The sequence below is a fragment of the Spea bombifrons genome, chromosome 11 (assembly GCF_027358695.1).
Source record: "Spea bombifrons isolate aSpeBom1 chromosome 11, aSpeBom1.2.pri, whole genome shotgun sequence".
Classification (NCBI taxonomy): Eukaryota; Metazoa; Chordata; class Amphibia; order Anura; family Pelobatidae; genus Spea; species Spea bombifrons.
Genome location: NC_071097.1, coordinates 32,830,637 through 32,851,981, shown reverse-complemented (window position 1 = coordinate 32,851,981; position 21,345 = coordinate 32,830,637). Strand labels below are relative to the sequence as shown.

Here is a 21,345-nt window from a genome sequence, read left to right as displayed (position 1 = left end):
TGCACCATTGGTTTTACTGGGTTTTTTTTTTTGTTTTTTCTTTGAAAACCCACCAGCAAGAAAATAACGCTGAACGTTTCTCAGAGAGCAAAAGGGAGAAGCTGAGGTTAATTCTTCTACATCTCGAAAGCTCCGTTCAAAGCCAAATCCAATATTCAGCAAGCAGCTTATGTTTATGCAACCAGTCCGAAGCTCCTTCTGCGCAGGAAATAGAAGCCCCCCCCCGTTACGTTTCTTCTGTAATTACAAGTGTATAAAAAATAAAATCCAAATAATTACAGGTTGCCTCTTGGCTCCTAGTTTTGTGTTTCAATGAGTGCTATGGTAACAGGCGATGTGAAATTATTATTATTATTATTGTTCTATTGTTGCAAAGTTCGACACACTTAGGGGCCTATTCACTAAAGCAAGAGTTTGCGTGTGAGCTGCAGGGACCAGACACCTTTCAACTAACTTCACTTTGCAACATGAAGGGCCAACCCAACGCTTGCCCTGTGTAAGGTATAGTTTAAGCATTAGTTATGCATTATACAGTGTGGCTCACTTGGGGTTTTTAACTCAATTACAATGAATTACAAGGGACAGTGTTTTATTGCACCTTAATTCATCCACAGGGCGATAGATTGTAAGCTCTTTGAGCCGGGCCCTCCTCACCTGTTGTTTCTGTAAGTCAAATTGTTATGATACATACTACTTGTTATGTCCTGTCTACCCATTGTACAGCGCTACGGAATATGATGGCGCTATATAAAACAATGATTATCATCATCTCTCCGGATATCTCTTTATTCCAAATCATCTGATTTCAAGTCACATAAGGTCTCAGAAATCACAGAACGATGACATCTATCTATGTAATTATCTTATAAATAAAGGTTTTACTAAATGATCGATATTTTATTAGCCGGGCCAATCGTTGTGAGAAGGGGATTATCTTCTAAACGCTGCGCTATGTTCTACAATCTCGGTAAGTCGGTACATCTTGTCGTTTGGAGGAATTGGTTGGATAACTCGAGTCTTCGGCAATTTTTTCCTGCCGGGACTTCAGATGTTTTCTACAAAACTGTACATGTTTTTGATTTGTTTGGCTCCCCGCGGCCCCCGTCTGCTACGACCTTCTCCGGGGCTACTAAAAAAAAAAAGAGAAAGCAGGAGAGGAATGTTAATGGCAGGCAGGGGACGTTGGTTGTTCTTTGTACGTTCAGTAAATGTCTCAACATTGGCTGATTTATGGATACGATTCCCAAATCTGAAGACTTATTATAAATCGGCTACTGTTCCTTCTCAGCGCCTTCTTTATTCTTGCGCAGCCGGCATATTACTCGAGTCCCAGACTATTCATACAAACAGCTTGTGATGAACACACTGGAACGCTTATTTCACAGACGTTCGGGTTTTATAGTGCTTTTTCCTACTATTTCACTTTTTTTTTTTTTCTTTTTTTCTTTAACGATGGGACCCCGATTATATAACGGGACTCGTACGGCCCGGGTTCTTTAGGTATTCCCGGCTCACACGTATGGATGAATCGAAGATCAAAAGCAAGTTACTTCTGAAAATAAGACACCAGAACGTAACGCAATAACACTAGCAGTGATACCAAAATGCACAATTTTAGTGTTTTATCAGCAGTAAAAGGGGGGGGGCGAGATTAAACCCCCCCCCGCCCCATAATGTCCACCTCCCCATTTGGTGGGGATCTCGCTACTTTCTCACACTAATACCCCAGGGTATGGAACTGAACCGAGCGGAGGGGGGGATTGGGATCTGATGGCAACTAAGACCCAATTAGTTCTTCCACGGAGTATACGGAAATGAGAAAAAGGTCACCTAAATGTAAAAAAGTCTACGTCCGGCGGAGGTTTGTATGAATGAAGCTCGTGTGGAGAAATGTAATTCTCCGAATATGTCTGAAGCATTTGTATCTCTGTAATACTCCGTAGAGAACCTCGGGTCACGGCCTTCCCCTCAATCATTTCTACAGCCAACTGCGCATGCTGCGTCTTAGTATTCAGCGCTATAGTAAGATATGTAAGTATACGCGGTGCTCTGTATTTAAAGAAGCTGTATGGTGTATATACTGTACGTGCACATGTTTACATTTCCGTCTTTGGCCAAAAGAACTTCCAACCCAACTGCCCTTCTATTCCAATCAACACCTGCCTTGCTTTGAGATGCACCATACCAAGTTCTGCTCCGATCTCTTCCTTATCGACCCACGGAAAAACATACCAATACAGACCAAAATGCCCCGTAATTCAGTAACAGAACGCTAACTGCCTCCTAGAGAAGCAAGTCCTTCTCAAAGTCTACAACGATGGGTGCCGCCATCAGGTTTCTGATGATGAAGAATGGTGAAGAACCACCCAAGAATGACATAAATGTCCGCATATCCAGGGTTCCTATTCATATTACACTTTAGTTATTTTGAGTACTATCCACATACCAAAAGACCAACGTTAAACTTACATTTATTAGCTGGGGATCACCAAGTACCTACAAACGGATTACTTTCCAACCTTTCCACCTGCATTCAAGACAACACAGTCAGTCAGCTGTTCCCGTAGCTCCCTCACAGCCGCTTTCATTATTATTTAATGCAAGTTCATTAAAAGTCTCATTCAGGGGAAAAAAATAATTAGTTCGATATAGGCTATATGATGGCTTCTATATGATTGGTTATTTCAGCGTGTTTGCTCTGCTTGACCGGTGCCAGCCGTTATAATAAGGTTACACTGACCTGGTCAGATTGACCATGATTTAGAATGACCCGGTAATAATCCCCATTTATTTGCATATTCATCTTATTTGTACTAATTAATATTATCTCACCTGGTTCTATCCTTTCAAACTCCCTATACTGAGACAGACTGTGATTTTTTTCTCTCTCCTTGCAATTCTGTACATATCCCCTGACTAGATCCTTTTTGGGGTTCTTTCATTGGCTTTCTATACGTTTCCTTTCTGTAACTGTGTTTTGGACATTATGTTACGGTATTATGCTGTTAGCAGCCAGCATACACACACAATGACACACAACGCTATGTATACATTTCTTAAAGTAACATGATCAGCGTATTAAATGAAATATTAAATATCATGTATTATATATCAATTATAGATCAATATTAAATATTCATGGTGATCGCCCCACATGCCACACTGTGCCCTTTTATGAATATGGCACACAGTTGTACATAATGGATAGTGTAACACTGCCCTACTGCCTGCCCCACTGCCTGCCCCACTGCCTGCCCCACTGCCTGCCCCACTGCCTGCCCCACTGCCTGCCCCACTGCCTGCCCCACTGCCTGCCCTACTGCCTGCCCTACTGCCTGCCCTACTGTCTGCAATGGCAATGACGCACTCTGACGCAATGGTGGACTTAGATGTTTTTTTAACATTTTTTGCTGGGTATGCCCTGAATTCTTGCTCTGGTTTATTTCCCCATATATACCAAAATAGCAGAAAATCCCCCACCTTCTCATATCTAATATGAATCGTTTTCTCAAAATCCCCCACCTTCTTATACCTGATATAACTAAATATCTCTTAATCTCCCATGTCTTGTATCTGATGGCTGCTGTTGTACATTCTCTGTATGCATTCTTATTTGCATGCAAATTAAAACACTCAAATTTAAGTTTCAGGAGAAAAGTACTTTCTTCTCTTTCAGACAGCAAGGCGATTGGCTGCTGCTCCTGCCACCAATTTCAATAGGAACTAATCTGTCACCGACTTAAAAGGTTACACACGGGTTTAGGAAGCGTACTTAGGTATGCTTCCTGTTTCAGTAGAGGCGGCCAGGCAGTGAAGGAATTTTTTTCAGTCCTTTAAAAATGTGGGCACCAATTTGCAGTAAGTAAAACGGTAAATGATTACCCTAATTTGTATTACTGTGTAAATATATCAATTTATATTGTGTATTTGTACTTATTCCATCCAATGTTAAAATCCATACAAAAAAGGAATTTGCATATAGGGGGGATCGCAGCGCTATTATTGCATTATTAACACTTTGGAGTTGCTTTGATTATTCTGTTTATTATTGTAATTAAACTATTTTAAGCTAAGTTTGTGGTTTTACTCTGAAACTGGAACTTGATCTCCTACAACGAACAAAAATAAGAGGAACAACTCAAAATAACCTGTTTGTCTCCATGGCAACGGACTTACTTTTCTATGTCATGACTGCTGCTTCCAGCAAAATGTTAAATGATTAAAGAAGGGTCCGTGCATTCGGCAGCCGCAGGAATTATGTTTCTAATGAGGGATTTATTTATAAAAGTGTTAAATTCGGCAGAGTAGGTGGAAGAGCGCCTCACTTATGAGCATGCCTGGGAACTCGATTCCCCCCTTTGTGGGATGTGGGTAGGAGGTCCTGCCGACATCAGTGGGCGGTCCTGCTGACATCGGTGGGCGGTCACACTAACGTCGCGGGAAACACGCCATCTTTGCTGGGGAAGTTGGCGGGGAGTGGAGCGCGCCACAATGCCACACCTAGGACCCAGAGTTTCCCCGCAGTCACCTGGAGAAGCGCCGCTTCACTCGGAGCCACCGGACAAAACCCAGAGAGTTCCCAGACATGCTTATGAGACCCTTCCGTTTACATTAAGTATCTACTACCATTGCCCGGCCCTCCTTAGTGATAACGGGGCCCTGGGCAAGCCTCCGGTGGTGAGCCATCGCTCCGAATGAAGTACCAGCTCATCCTCGCACAAAAACCAGTCCCTCCCGGCTCCGATCCGCACCTGACTGATTTCACCAATATTTTAAAGCACATAAGCCAGGAGACATTTACGTTTCACGTGCTGCCGATCTGCCCGTGTAAAGTGCTGCCCCCTGCAGTGCGAAGGGTGTATAAACCCGCAGAGGGGCACCAATTACTGAGATTTTTATATGTGAAAAGCCCTGGAGACCGGGCGGAAATGAGTCTTTTGTTCCCAGCTTGTTGCATGTGAAGTATTTAGAGCCCTTCGTAGAATGACCTTTACCTCTGGAAGCAGAAGTCCAGCTGGACGATTATTTAATCCATGTGTGCGCTTCATCTGGCCGAGATAATCTGCGTCGGGGCTGAAGACCCCCTTTGTGTTATCATGGCCGCTTTTGCAGCGAGAGGACTTTGTCCGAGGCAACTATTTACTTTATTGCCAGAGAAAGGAAAATACCGTTCCAGTTTATTTTTAGCTGATCGGAAGAGTCCGTGGGCACCCGTTACATTGTAGCTTTATGTCGCCTTTTGGAATACGGCTCCCTCGCCCCCCATTGCCCACCTCTTAGTGTGCTTTGGATCACTTGTCCGCTTAGCCTGGATATACGCTATTTGGGGGTTAGAACTCAGTAACAACCTGTAGCAACATTTTATATGAACAATTAACCCCCACATATTACAATTTACTGACCCTTTTTAGGCTGGATCGCGGTTTCCTGCAGCTGTTTTTTCTTTTCTATTTGTTCTTCCAAAGCTTTCATTTTTTCATCGTAGGCATCGGCTTGCGTTTTCCACTGAACCCTGTTATTTTGGAGTCCGTCGTACATCGGGGTAATTTCTTTGTGAAACCGGGAGAATTCCTAGAGATCGTAAACGGATACAAAAATCAGTCAGCGCCGTCACGCTGCAAGTAGACGGCTACAAGGATGAGGGAGTCTGCCGATCCTTGGGTTTGCCAGCTGAGACAGACGCCATACAATGTAACCGTATAGATAAAGGCGAGCAGGCTACTATCTATACCACCGGCTATATTAAAGAGACACTCCAGCCGTCATAATTTCCCCCCTTTTTCCCAGCCCGTGCTAGGGCAACGTGATATACAGCCACAGGTGACCTACGCGGAGAGAGCGCTTTCTTGCTCCTGATTGGCTGCTTCAACTCATCGGTACATATATATATATATGTTATATAAAGCATGACATGTCCCTCTTTAACAGACCGAAGGACTCACCTTGTACACAAACGTACAAACAAAATCTATGAATCCAACTTGAAGTTTGGGCAGCTCGTCCCCTTTGTTCCTGTCCATCATAGGCTGAAACAAAATCGGAGTTCATATAATCATTTTTTTTTACGGTACATTTTTAAAAAAAAAGAATTAAAGCAAAAAGGATGCATCAAAGCAAAATAACACAATAAAACCACTATAAAAGAGAACACACATTCATTAACGTACGCGTGTTAACCATTTACATTGTAGTTGTAGTTTATCAAATACTGCATCAAAATTTATTTTCAAATTACTTTTAATCACGCTTTTTTTTTTTAAGGTTTAGTTGATCGAATGCAGGGTCAAAATGTATTTAATTTTTCTTTAAATTATTTATTTTAAGGTTTTCCAAATGTATACATAAACAGTCAAACTGGATTCATGCATATTTAATATCATTAATTCCCAAACATATTCATTGTCTTACGATAGGTTGTTGCTGAAGCACTGTTCTCTCGAGGTCTCCCTGCTCCCAAAATTCATTGGCAACCATGAGAGCGACCTGCAGGAAAAATATGTCTTTAATGAATGTATTATCCCAAGAGGCAAGTAAAACGGGAATTGTTAAATATTTTTGATAGCAAAGTCCAACATTTATATATATATATATATAAATGTATATATAATATATATATATTATATATATATAATATATATCTATATATATAAATATATATTTATAATATTTATATATATATAATATATATATTATATATATATAAATATATATTTATAATATTTATATATATATATATATATTTATCTATAATATTAATATATATATTTATATTTTTATATATATATATAATATATATATTATATATATAAATATATATTTATAATATTTATATATATATATATATTTATCTATAATATTAATATATATATTTATAATATTTATATATTTATAATATATATATATATTAATATATATATATATTATAAATATATATATATTTATATATATATATATATATATTTATAATATAAATATATATATATATATATATATATATATATATATATATGCTAATATAATACTGTAATAACCCTACAGAAGCCAAGTTACTACACATTGGAGCAAATTAGGTGGAAACCTCCAAACGCCCTCACCTTACTCTGCACTTCCCACGGTTTGGTAATGGCAGACAAATCACAACCCGTCATCATCATAGCCCTACAATAATACAAATATATTGAGTAAGACACGTCTGTAACACAGAAACCACAACACCGGGATTACTTTTTATCGGCTCACATAATGATTTCTTTTTTCGTGGGATCGGTGATGATATATTTAATAACTTCTTCTTCGGACTGCATCTGCTCTGCGGCATCAACAATCTTTTGAAACATGGTCCTTTTCCTGAGGATAAAAAAAATTAAAAAAAGAGTTCATACGTCTAATCCAACTAGCTATATTCTGTAATCTTAAATTCCTGCCCTGTTCGTAAATTTGGGGGTTCAGCATATACTTGTTGGGTTAATACCTTCTTTGTCCCACTTACTTGAAATATAACGCCAGGTCGGTCGCAATAATGGCCACTTCGAATAAACGCATAACATTTTCATACTGCCTTTTGTTCAGATTCTGAAAAATGTTTAAACTCTGCAAGATACAATGTTTCTTTGTTACAGCTCGGAAGTCACGGAACCCCGAGAAAATGACCCGTTTCCTTACAGGGAATCCATCATAGCTTGAGATTTTATTCACAGTAAATGTCGGCTTTATTCACATTATTTATTATACCGGGCCAAGATCTCAATCTTAGAACTATATGGTTGCTCTTCTAAAATCACCCTCGTTCCTTGGCCCGTGAAGCGAGGTGGTATCTCAGGATATCCCGGTTTTAATGGTGGGTCACATTAATGCCTAATATTGTCCATAGCAATATACAGGATACAAAGAACAAGCTCACCTCGTCTTCCAACAATGTTTTACTAAACTCTAAGTGGTGTCTTTCTAAAATAGAAGATCCGTGAAGTCTCGCCAGGGGGGCTTGGGACCTGCGAATACATTGGAAAACCTGTGAAATGTCATAAATCACATTTTGTTTGCGGACGAAGGGGCTGTGAAAGCGCCGCGCTTACTTCATCTGGTACAAATTATTGGTTCCCCTGTGGTCAATGTCATGGCAAAAGGCAGCAGCGACCATCGCAAAGGCCTCCAGGTCTGAGTAATATTTCTTTAGTTTACCTGTCTTTGGAAAAGTAAAGAATTTCAGTAAGTTCTAATAAAAAGCTCTTTGATTTGATAAGTCTCTATGATTAATCTCTTTACACAGAAAAAGGATTTAATCATGGAGATTGTAACGGTCTTTAAATTACTGGCCGTCGTGGATAAGCTGGAGATGTTTTAGCTAATCCCAATATGATGTTCACCATAGCCTGTGGAGTCCAACCATCGGGAAAGAGTGGTTTCCCTTTCCACACTAATCTCTATAATAAGACAGACTTGGGTAACTAGGTGAGTAACGCAGTATGTCATCGCATTGTTTCCAAACCACCCAATCACAGCGCCGCATGCAATTCCGGCATACAATCTAATTGCAATGCCGTATCCTGATGCCCTCAAAACATCTGATACCCCAAACGTTGTTTACAAAGAGATTTTGATATGTAAGAATTATCATCTCATCTCCGCGGTACCCCAGTCCCTATTATCTAATAACATATCATACACAATAAAATATTCCATACCATTAGCAAGGTGAACATCGTTTGCCCCACATTAAATCCATGTCGCCAGTTGTGATAGGTTATATCCCGATATCCTTTTCGGACCGTATACATCCATTTCGTTAAGACCTACACAAAAAAGAAACATTGTAACAGTAACAAGTACACAATGTAACAGGGAAACGCCGTCACACAAAGAATACGACAGAGAGACTTGTGCTCCTAGGTGGGCTTTTGCTACGTAATGACGAAGAAGGACAGAGACGTGATAAGGGGCATAGAGAGGGAAGGGGAAGAGGAGCAGAGAGGAGAAAGGCCTGCGGGGAAGAGAATTGGGGGAAAATGATCATAATTTGCTTGTCTCAACAAATACATTTTGATCATTTTTACCTGGACCGGGATTTTAAATTTCTCAACAGCCTTTAATTCAAAAAACAGTTTAATTCCACTTTTGATGAGGTCGTGTTCGGACACGGGCAGGTCGCTGAAGTGGAACTCGTAGAGCTCAAACGCGGCTGGGTCTGGCAGCTCTTCTTTCTTTTCAAAACAAGATAGACTTTGATCACCAGATGAATCTTATTACTGAATTCCGATCCCGAGAATACAGCCGCCGGCGACGCAGTTGTTTTCCGGATAGATCGAGTTAACATTTAATGCATAATTACACCGCATTCGCTAAAATCTCATTAAATCTTCAGTATTTGTTGGGATGTTTGTGAGATTATGTGGTTTTGCTCAAATTTTGGAACTCGCTATAGACAAAGGACAATTTAGCCTCGGTTATAAAATACAAATGTTCTGCTTCTGATCTTGATCAAGACTCGGACGTCACAAAACATGTCCCTTTTTGTTTGGGGTCAGTGATATTGGATATAATGAGTCATATGTGGCAATTTTTTTTAAATATCAACCAGAAAGACCACTTTGATCACCAAAGAATGTTTCAGAAGAGCGGCGGCCGGAAGGTGAGTTCTCAAGAAGGCTCACACCAAATACTGATTTTGTTAAATGATAAAAATAAACTAACATGTTTTTTTTTCACGGTACTGTGTATATTTACATATGTATATATATATATATATATATATTTTTTTTTTTTTTATTTTTTTATTTTTTTATATATTTATTTTTTTTATTATTTTTTTATTATTATTTTTTACATATATATCTTACGTATATAGTTTCTGACAAATTTTGTTTTTTTTATACTAAAAATACTGAAATAAATATTTTCCATAAATACTTACTAATATTTGCACTAGCTGTTTTTCTTCACATTCTTCAACATTTTTATTCAACTTTTCTTTGGTTTTCTAAAAAAATAAATAAAAAAAAATAAAAAAATATATGTTTTGCAGATCAGTGCCGTGTACATGGGCCCACCAGTTGTTTACTCTGTGCCGCTATCCGTCCTCAGAGCGTGGGGACATATCCTGACGCTCCGCCGGTGCTTGGCCGTAGTAAACTATGGCGGACATGCCGACAATGCACGGCCCTTCATACTGTTAATGGGCAGGTTGGACAGCTTTTAACAAGCCAATTGTGCAGTGGCCCCACCGGGAGCCCAATCACTCAAGAGGCCCTCCTGGACCTGCCACCCTAGTCGGCCTAGGCCAGAATATGCCAATGATGATATATTTTTAAGAACTAAGTAAACTTACCAGAATGCTTTGCAGCTCGAGAGGCGTACATTGTAAATGGTACATGAGCATTTCCTGCGCAATGTCCTTCCTGTTTTCGAGTTTGTTCATTTTTTCGTATGTGTCCGTGTTCAGAACAGACCACCCGAGGAACTGCGTCAGAGCCTACGGTATACATAAGGTGTGGGGGGGGTACAATTTAAACAGAAGGTTCACCTTCTTTGATGGTCAAAGAGAGCTGGGGGGCGCCGGGCAAAATGTGGAAATCAAAGACATATTCAAAAGTGGGTGGACTCTGCGCATGTTGACATCACAATGCAAATGTATCCAAAAATGCTTGAGTATGTTCTGATGTCATAAGCTGGCAAGTGAAAGTGACGCAACTGGCCATAGTTAACAATAAGGTTAACAATGATCATCGTTTTTCCATTACTTTTACCCCATTATCACTTTTACCCCTGCCATCACCTTCACCCCGCCATCACTTTTACCCCACCATCACCTTTACCCCTCCATCACCTTTACCCCGCCATCACCTTTACCCCGCCATCACCTTTACCCCGCCAACACCTTTACCCCACATCACCTTTACCCCTACCATCACCTTCACCCCGCCATCACTTTTACCCCACCATCACCTTTACCCCGCCATCACCTTTACCTCGCCATCACCTTTACCCCACCATCACCTTTACCCCACTATCACTTATGTGAGCTCATGACGTTCATAAGTAACAGATATAAAAACTCACAGAGATAACAAGAGGCTACTGGGGGTTCTAATAAAACGCGTAGACGTTTATACAATCCCGTATACAAACCACGGAGACGATAGAACAATCTTGCATTCGGGAAACTACTTTATTTTTTGTAATTTACTAATATCTTATTTTACAAAAAAAATAAAATAAATAACCATCTTACTTCTGTGATCTGCTCATCATATTCGTCAAAAGGTTTTGCGTCCTTCCTATTGTAAAATGTAGCTACTCCCACGATTTCTTCTTTCTTGTTCACGATGGGCAGGGATAATACATTTTTAATAACCCAGCCTGTCTCATCCACTGGTCCATTCTAAAAACGAACAGAAAATGGTAACAAGGTAACCCTTCTCATCTTATCTCAATCAGGTCCTTAGATAACACACCGAATAGATCGCTAGAATAACCCAAAGATCTCTTTTTAGTTATAGAAAAGTCATTATTATTATTATTGTTGTTATTATTATTATTATTATTTATTTCTTTAGCAGCATCGGATCCCGCAGAACTCTAAGGCAGACATTGTATGGAAATCATCATTTTTTTTCTGGGTTCTAGGGCATAACATAATATTTTACCTGAAATTTGAAATATTCATCTGCTGGGGCATTCATCATATTGCAGATCTGACAATAAAAACAAGTATTTTAGGATAAATCTGTATACATACCAATTCTAAAAACAATACTTTGGATGTGTCAGTAAGGGTAATATGCCATGATGATCTTTCATTCACATTAACTCACTGTGAGTGCTTTGAGTTTGCTGAATTGTGTAAGGACAGAGAGTGAGTGGGTGCTCCGTAGGAGCCAAGGCTTGACCCCAAGTCTTGGCTGTGCTTGGTAAGTCACATGGGGGGGGGGCTGAGGGTCAGGGGGGCAATCCAAAATTCTTCAAAAAGGTCACTTGTGGAGGTGGGAACGCAGTGGGGTCACATAAAGGGCTGATGTTACGTGACCTCACGGTAAAAGGGATGCTGCTTGCAGGCAGCTAGAAAGAAGGCCCTGGGCAAGATAAGAGTCTTGGGGGGTAAGAGAGTGAGAGGGTAAGGGAGTTAGGGAGAGAGGGAGTGGGTATATATATGTATGTGTATATACATAAGAGTGAATGTATGTGTGTGTTAGCATGAATGTATATGTGTAAGTGTGTTAGCATGAATGTATATGTGGAAGTGTGTGTTAAAGGTATTGTGTGTTAGCATGAGTGTGTGTGTTAGTGTGTACGTTTGTGTAAATGTGAAAGTGTATAAACATGTGTGTCTGTGAATATGTTAGTTGCTGGGGGGGCAAGGGGCCGAAGGGGCCACTTGGCTTTAGCTGCCCCCTGGGCCAGAAGGTGCCAGCCCTCCCCTGCAACCAAATGTACCAGAATTTCACAGTCAGCAGTGGCTGAAAAGCATTACCAGTGATCCCTTAAAACACATTCCTCTTTTACAATCACCAAAGGACTTACAAATCCATTCTCCGCAACGTACGCCGGCAGCCCACTCACAAGAGACCAGTGATCGGCCGGGGGGGTGCTTTAAACAGAGAAATTGATGCATGTTAATTACGACCTTTTGCTTGTTAAAAAAACAAGTAATTCATGAATTAGAAAAGTCAGATGTAATCTTACGGGATAACTTTAATTTCTTCTTTTCCATGCAAAAGATAATCAATAATCTTGTAAAAATTCACTTCCTGGACAAGAGAAAATATGGTCGTGATCAGACATAGCCATTGGAACCTGTCATTATTAATAATAATTAATAGCTAAAAAATATCATGGATCACTTATCCACTTTTTACCAAATGAGCCATATATTAAAGATAAAAACCCATGATTTGTGTTGATTAAGCGTCTCTTCACACCCCGTCTATATCTCACGGGTATCAGAAGAAATATTTACAAACCCTTCCATCTGGCGTTTTAGGCCCTTTGTATGGCGGTACTTCTCCCATTCTGATTGGCCATTCTTCGTAGAATTCCTGAGTTCATTTAAAAAAAAGAAAAGATGATGTGAAAAAAAACACGAACAGAAGATATGCAACCAAGACAATCCAAAACCCTATTACATTTTGAAGATAAAAAAAATTTGAATATTAAATTTGCGTTGCGGCACTTTAAGGCCTGGGGTCGGAGGACATATTTCCCCGTAGGAAACTGGGCCAACTTTTGTCGTTATGCTATAATTATAGTTTTGTGATAATCATTTTATTTTACACATTTTTACCTAGGGAAACGTTATATAGCACTGGGCTTGGGAGTGTCCAGCTGGTGATGGATCCAGCGGGCCTCATAAAATAACCATTTTTTAATATTCACCTTTTCCTTAGTCATATCCAGCAAAGCGACCGAGTATCTCTCACAGTTCAGATACACCCTGACCGTGTAGAGGGCTTTGTGGAATTGTCTCTCGATGTCGGTTAATTCTTCAAATACCTTGTTGGCCGACCACGTCAGGATCTATATAAAAGAAAAAATAACCCATCATCTTCCACCATTCCAAGAACCCAAGCCTGTAGTGTGATCCCCCCATGATTGTCTTCCAATCATTATCTTTCCTCTTAAGTGTCTCGCCAATAATATCATAGCTACAAAACAGTGGGCGTGTGCCTGAACAATATTGGTCTCTGACCATCTCCTCTTTCTTTGGGGTGCTTAGCCACACCCACTCCCCACCTACTCCCCACCTACTTAATAATACCTAGGGATAGCCACACCCTTGTGGCTAGTCCCACCCATTACAAGCTAATCACAGCCGCAGCATTTAGTGTGATTAGCCCCACCCCCTTACAAAGCCACTCCCTCACAAGCGGGAGAGCTCCGAGTTCTGGCCTGGGAGCGCTTCTAATTTCGATAACTTAAAACTGTTACTTTACCTGACTTTTCCTGGATTCCACGTTGTGAAGGTACGTGATGTGATGGTGTTTAAGGGCAAGGGATACAAAGTTCAGATATTTCATAAAAACCTGCAGAGGTGACACAAAGTTTACCTTTTTATGTCTAATTACTAAGGAAGACGACAAACACCCCGACGCCTTATCATACTGTTTGTTTCAAACAAGAGAGTGGCTCAATACTAATCACCCGGTAGGACTCTCTGACTAATGAAAGTCATCAAGGGACATTTCTCATTAGCATTGCCATAAAGCTTCAGCTCAGTGTAGGCCTTGAGCATGAAAAGAACATCCATAATGTCACATGACTGACAACAATGGCCGCCTCCAGGTCTGCAGATAAAGGGTTTTTGTAAATGCCGACCGAATTACTGTATACAGCGATGGGGGTTATATTACCGTATACAGCGCTGGGGGTTATATTACTGTATACAGCACTGGGGGGTTAATACTGTATACAGCGCTGGGGGTTATATTACTGTATACAGCGCTGGGGGTTATATTACTGTATACAGTGCTGGGGGGTTATATTACTGTATACAGCACTGGGGGGTTATATTACCGTATACAGCACTGGGGGGTTATATTACCGTATACAGCGCTGGGGGGTTATTACTGTATACAGTGCTGGGGGTTATATTACTGTATACAGCGGGGGGGGTTACATTACTGTATACAGTGCTGGGGGGTTAATACTGTATACAGCGCTGGAGGTTATATTACTGTATACAGCGCTGGGGGTTATATTACTGTATACAGCACTGGGGGTTATTACTGTATACAGCGCTGGGGGTTATATTACTGTATCCAGCTCTGGGGGGCTATTACAGTATACAGCGCTGGGGGGTTATATTACTGTATAAAGTGCTGGGGGGTTATTACTGTATACAGTGTGGAGGGCTATTACTGTATACAGTGCCGGGGTTTATTTTTTTCTATGGGACTTCCCCTTTATTAAATCCACCCCACATTACCTCTTCGTCTGCCTTTGAAAATGCCGGCTCGTTTTGTTTATTCACTGCCATAATAACAGCCAAAACCTCTTTTCCTTGTAAAATTGGTGTCGCCAATAAATTGTTGGTAGTATATCCGGTTTGCTTGTCTGCAAAGTCTGAAAAATGAGTGTTCTGGGACAGAAACAAAAAGTGTACTGATTACATATATTAAGATGTGTATACAGATGTGTAATACAGTAGCATCTATAAGCATCCAACAGCTCTATGATATATATTCCCTATCAAATCAGTCGATTGTAAGCTCTTTGAGCGGGGCCCTCCTTACCTCTTGTATCTGTAAGTCAAATGGTTATGTCCTGTTTACCCGTTGTACAGCACTGAGGAATAGGATGGTGCTATATAAAATAATAAATAATAATATAATAATCATTATTTAAACTGCTTTTCAATAATTAGGTTTGCGTCACCTTGGCCGTTTCTCTGGACCACTGGAACTGTAGGTGAGATGGTTAGCATAACTGTACGTGGGACCCTGGATGGTCCAGGAGCCAAAACCAAAGACTTTTCTACATCTTAGAATAATGCATAATAACATTAACCTTCCCATTCTCTGTCTTCTGTGTTATATACACTGAATTTGGTCACATATTGTTAATGGAGGAACCTTGGATAATATTGAAGGGTCTCCTCTAGTGTCCTACTGGAAGGATCAGCCTTATGATCTTTGTTATGGTCCTTCTGGTGGAGATACTTCAACCAGGTCATATCTGAGGAACCTTTGATAATATTGAAGGGTCTCCTCTAGTGTCCTACTGGAAGGACCAGCCGTATGGCCTTTGTTATGGTCCTTCTGGTGGAGATACTTCTACCAGGTCATATCTGAGGAACCTTGGATAATATTGAAGGGTCTCCTCTAGTGTCCTACTGGAAGGACCAGCCGTATGGCCTTTGTTATGGTCCTTCTGGTGGAGATACTTCTACCAGGTCATATCTGAGGAACCTTGGATAATATTGAAGGGTCTCCTCTAGTGTCCTACTGGAAGGACCAGCCTTATGGTCTTTGTTATGGTCCTTCTGGCGGAGATACTTCTACCAGGTCATATCTGAGGAACCTTGGATAATATTGAAGGGTCTCCTCTAGTGTCCTACTGGAAGGACCAGCCTTATGGTCTTTGTTATGGTCCTTCTGGCGGAGATACTTCTACCAGGTCATATCTGAGAATCATTGGCATCAAAAGTGCATTGAACGTGGATTAAGGACTCAACCTGGCAATGGAAACTAAAAAAACATAATCAGATCAGTATGTCGAAGACAAATCATCAACTCTCTGGGGTTGTAATATATTATTTACCTTATTATTTCGCAGTGCTGTACAATTAAAATACAGGGTGGGTAACTTGTACACATACAGATACAACAGGAGTTGAGGACCCTTCCCATGAGCTGACAATCTAGCCTTATGGCACTTTCATACAAAGTTCCTTGCAAGAATGGTAAGCTTGTGAATTCGCGACTCAAGAGCTTACACTCTTAAATGAAATATATTGGTAACAAAGACAAAAGGAGGGGTAAAAAGAGGCAATAGTAGCTACGCAAAGCAATGGTATGTTGAGGACTCAGGACGTCACGCAAGACTCATTACAACGAGGATTACCCCGAGTCCATGTGATTAGCTTGTTATCAGATTCTGTTAATCAGTGTCGTTGAAGTGCCGAGCGGCTGACGTGGGAATTATAAGAAATACCTGTCCTGAGGTTTTGGCAGTAATTAGGAAGATAACGGATACACACTTTGAGATGTGTGGCAATGCGTGTGATTGTGATGATTAAATGTACCTGTCTGCAGCACAAAGACACTCAAAACGTAACCATATTTTCTCCTTTGTTGGAAAAATGTGAATTTTAATTTCGATACGCAGCTCTTAATAGTCCAAAACCACGCATTATTCACTGTCAGCTCTCCTCTTAGTGAATAAATCCCTTGGTGTCCCTTGGTTGTTGCCATCAACCCCCAAACAGTCACCTTTTTCCATCACTCTCCTTTTATCCCCCCCATCTTAATTCTTATTCGTATTAATTGTTGACTGCTATTTTTTGTAAGTAATGTTATATTTGGGTATTAATGTACTCCCTGCTCTGTCTTCATTCTAAACCATTCTGTATTCCATTATCATTGAGCTAGGGCTGTATCTTGGCCTAGGCCGGCCCAGGAGCACCCCTCCCCTGAGGGGCAAATTAAGATTAAGGGGCGCATGAGTTTAGTTAGGCCTAAAGCAGCACTAAACCTAAATATACAAAGATAGAGGAACGCACAGCCTAAAAGGCATAAAGAATACAAGTCCAGGGTTGCTGCTAGAATTTTCGAATTAACTATTTATTTTTTAAATTTAGAACATTGATACCCTTCAGCTGTATACAGTATGTCTGGCAACTTAAATATGTGAAAAGTAGATGAATTAAATAAAAAAGGACAGTGCTTTCACACATCGCCGAATCCCCTGGATCCTTTTTTTGATCTTTCCTTCTGTAATCAGCCTTATGGAGGATTATCCCCAAGCAGGCTAAAGACGACGTACATCCGCTGAGATGCATCAAACATAATGTCGCGGCCGAGAAATCATTCCTTTTTTCGATATACCGTTTTGTTAATTAGTGGAACAAAAAATTAAAAAGATCTCCTTGAAAAAAGGTGCTGTCCCACTAAGACAAAACATAAATTCAGCTCTTTTTTTATTTATTTATTTAATTATTATTAATCATTTTTATTATTTCCTCTGAAAGTTTCATCATTTAAAAAAGGACACAATAATAATTATTTATTGGAATAATTTGAGCCGTGTTAAGTTCAGCTGTGTACGTGGGAAAAGTAGCTTTAAATAAAAAAAAAATGAATATCGGGTGTAAAAATATTTGGGGTGTTACAAAACCAAAAATATTTAATACTCTATAGAATGATGTAATAAATATTTAATTAAATGATTAAAAAATATTTTACAGGCATTTTATTTTAATTTTTTTTTTTAGATTTTTGGGGAGTGGCCACACATAAATATATACTCATAGAAAATAAATATAGGATATACGCTACAAATAAAAATGCTTGGAAAATAAGCGGGATAAATCGTTTTATGCCTCTCCATCGTTTGCTATTTATGTGGTTAATAAAGTCAGGTAAGGTGTTTTTTTTAACACTTTGGTTCTTTTACGTTGGGTTTCGAAGTGGAAGTTAATGATTTACGAAAGCTTATGAGAGACACCTGAGTGAAGAGGTCTCATCTGAACCCTGTCCTCAGGATATCCCAAACACACCGAAAAAAAGTTTGGGAACAGTCGGTCACATATAACACGGAGAAAAACATGATGGTCCCTTGAGGACATCGCTATGATTTGCCTCATTCAAATAACACTCCAAATGTTATGGATCCCGCATATGCATCGCTATTGAGTAGAAGCGTCACGCAAAATGTTGGGGACCCCTAAAAGTTGTGTCGAGGGGGCCGCTCTCCCTTCATATCTATCCAGTCGTGGAGCAGAACGCCGGCATCTCTGAATGTATCATCCCACGTGTGTGAAATCAGAAATACGTGTGGTAACATTACGTTATGATGAATTAATGAGAAGATATCATTAGTGCCCACGGTTAAGGTTCCACCTCTGCACCTAGAAGCCTTCAGGACCCCCCTAATACCTGGCTACAGGGGCCTACATATGTGACCACAGGGGCCACATCATGGGATGGAATTTCAATATTTATGCTTAAAATAAGGTGCATTTTACTTTATTATAGCGTTTGTTAGATGTGCACTGATTCCGTGCTTTGTTGTATGTATGCTTTTCGCAGAATTGTAATTGTGGAGAATGCAGATTATCGACACCATAATGTATGTTAAAAAATGTACTTTCATGAAGGACCGCGTTTCCCATCCCGTACTATCCGTGACTTTCTGGATAATCTTTGTGGGTCTAATGATTATTCCCAAGCCTGGTTAATTTCAAAAGGCAAGGAAAAGTTGAGATATTGAAATGAATGAATGAATGAATGAATGAGAAAAAAATGTATTTTAGAATAGTACAATATTGTAAAGTAGCACATTTGAATATCAATTATATTAAATTTTCAGCTCCAGCAGTCAACAAAAAAAGTTTCCATTCTCCAAATCTTACCTTTTTCACATCAGGTACGTTAAAAGTCTTCTTTGTATGGGCAACCCAACCCACGATTCCGATATCTAGAGGAAAAACTATTTCGCTTTCAGGGAGCACCAGGTTCTCCTCAAATCTGGAGGTATTTGTGACGTTGAAAAGCCTCGTCGCTAACTCGGGGACACCGTTGCGAGATCGGTAAGTAAACATACTACAACAATCTGCCTTCAACAGGAACGCCAGCCTCTGGAGCAATTTATGAACGGTCTTCTCCATGTTGGTGCAATCTTGGATCTCCGTTACCAGCTCCAATAGAACGTCCGCTTCTTCTAACTCGGTCATGTCTTTAAACGAAACCCCATGATCTACTTTCAGGTGTTTGTTGTTGAGCGACGTCCCAACCGTCTCGCTTCTCAGCTTCCTATCAAAATATTCCTTGGCGAATTGAGGGTTGTCTTCCAGATATTTCTCAACATCTTCTTTCTTCATCTCACCCATTTTGGTAAATTTGCTTCAAAGATGCATGGTTCAGGGTGATAAAGCTTCCATACAAGACCATAGATTCATGGTAAATTCTTCTTCTTCTTCCCCGACGGTATCCTCTCTGGTCATTGTAGCAATTCTTGAAGGCTCTAAAAAAAAAAAAACCCCTCTGAAACCCCTTTGAGATTTGACAGAAGGCACTGGCTTAGTGTCTTCGTAATGTGGGATTCGTAAGGCTGCTAATGAAACAGATGTCATGACGCTAAGACCACGGCTTGTTCTCTTAGCTCACAAATCCCGAAGGAATCATTTTAGACAAAGTAATCCATTTTAAGATCACAACTGTGTACGTACGTAAGAAGCCAAACGTAATCGTGCTTCTGAAAGGCTTGTTTAGTTCACGAATTTACAAGTGGTCTCGCCAATGGCTTAAGAATTTGTGAATGAAAGACGTGATCGCTAATTAAAGCATAGAATCTCTAAAGAACATGGTTTAAAGGCAAGAGCCGTTTGGTGATATATTTCTCGGAAAGAGACAGCACCATATTTGCTTGTGGATAAGGTGACCCTGAGGTGCGCCCCTCTCCAAAGTGGTCCATTCAGTGACATATTCTGGCTTAGGCCAACTAGGCTAGCATACTAAGGCGGTAAGTCCAAGGGTTACGAGGCCTATCTTTCCAACCGGCCCACTTACGCCATGCAGACTGTGTCGAGCCCTCAAAACTTCCATACAATGCTTTAAAAGGATGCCTTGAGTCAGAGCAGCGTAATATGACATCATAAATGGTGCAAAAAATGATCCATTCTTCATGTAAATCCACTTGAAGGTGGTAAGATGTAGGACTGCTATCAGGCAGTCTGAAAGGCTTCAGGTAGTGGTCCAAAATCTTAAAAATCAGGCCAAAAATCAGTTGTTTCCCTGGCCCATTCCATTGTGTCTCCTTTTAAAATGACCACGCTGACATCAACTATCAGAATTCTATGTCTGATGCCCACACGGGTACGGAAGCCACTCTGGAGAAGAACTGAGGAGTCAGAAACTAGAAGGCAGAAGTGCGAAGACCTAAGAAAGCAGAGTAAAGATAACAAAATAAAGAGAATGAAATGAGAAGAATGAAGAAAATAGAAGTAAGAGAGAAGAATAAAGAGAAAAAACAGAGGCTGTTGGCAATAAACAAATGTTTTTACAACTATAATAGGAGATGGAGCTTTATTACCCCTCAAACTGTGACAGTTATAGAATTTTAAGTAGAACGAGGAGGACATTCCTCTTATGTTTTCGCACCATTGTAATGTTTTGTTAAAAACATCTTCTCGTGCCTTTCTTTGGCTGGAGGCCCACAGATAATAATCAAATACACATATTTGTATCCATCACAAGCAAAAAAACACTTTTTCTATGAAACAATATTAACATGGAATGTTTTTTATTTTTAACTATTTAGGTGCAATATACTTGTGGCACAACATTCAGGAGAACCTGCAGGACATTGGAGAGTAAAGAGGCAAAAATGTCCCTAAATAACACTGGGCAGATAATAATTCAAATATTCGACAATTCAAACACATTTTAATATTTTTGTAATATCCGAGGAGATATTCATGGAGGCTATGATGTATCTTTATTTTTTATTTATTTTATATTAATTTCAGAACAGAAAATGAATGGAGGTTAAGGCAGTATGTCTGCTGTATTTAGAATAAAAAATATCTGGATGTTTCCCTGACTTTCTCTGAGCCCCGATAACCCTACTGTATGTTTTTTTCACAGAGTATTTAACTCAATTTTAACCTGCCGCCGTCGAAACATGATGTCATAAAAA

At 39.9% G+C, this 21,345-nt stretch overlaps 1 protein-coding gene and 1 long non-coding RNA gene across 2 annotated transcripts; one reads left to right on the top strand and one right to left on the bottom strand.

The window, feature by feature from the left end:
* Positions 1-42: 42 nt before the first annotated feature.
* LOC128469132 (uncharacterized) lies at positions 43-5,589 on the top strand. Its single transcript, XR_008345919.1, has 4 exons — positions 43-501; positions 905-967; positions 1,944-2,031; positions 5,486-5,589. It is a non-coding gene; the product is annotated as an uncharacterized LOC128469132 (long non-coding RNA).
* Positions 766-19,667, bottom strand: PDE6C (phosphodiesterase 6C). The gene is made up of 22 exons (XM_053450971.1): positions 19,061-19,667; positions 14,915-15,067; positions 13,923-14,012; positions 13,366-13,506; positions 12,954-13,028; positions 12,676-12,740; positions 12,514-12,580; positions 11,640-11,687; positions 11,225-11,374; positions 10,322-10,465; positions 9,908-9,973; positions 9,051-9,197; positions 8,682-8,789; positions 8,073-8,182; positions 7,901-7,988; positions 7,490-7,590; positions 7,240-7,347; positions 7,095-7,158; positions 6,409-6,483; positions 5,943-6,026; positions 5,403-5,571; positions 766-1,129 (listed from the first exon to the last, which is right to left on the bottom strand). Exons 1-22 carry the CDS (start codon positions 19,535-19,537, stop codon positions 1,056-1,058), a joined length of 2,604 nt encoding a protein of 867 aa, XP_053306946.1. The 5' UTR covers positions 19,538-19,667; the 3' UTR covers positions 766-1,055.
* Positions 19,668-21,345: the final 1,678 nt, after the last annotated feature.

What these genes read in the sequence shown, in the direction of transcription:
- PDE6C (XM_053450971.1), bottom strand. Translation starts at nt 19,537, where the DNA reads ATGGGTGAGATGAAGAAAGAAGATGTTGAGAAATATCTGGAAGACAAC. An exon ending in AACAGCTAGTGCAAATATTA is followed by an intron (nt 9,198 to 9,907) that starts GTAAGTATTTAT and finishes TGTTTTGAAAAG; the next exon opens with AAAGAAGAGCTGCCAGACCC. An exon ending in AATAATTTGTACCAGATGAA is followed by an intron (nt 7,989 to 8,072) that starts GTAAGCGCGGCG and finishes ATGTATTCGCAG; the next exon opens with GTCCCAAGCCCCCCTGGCGA.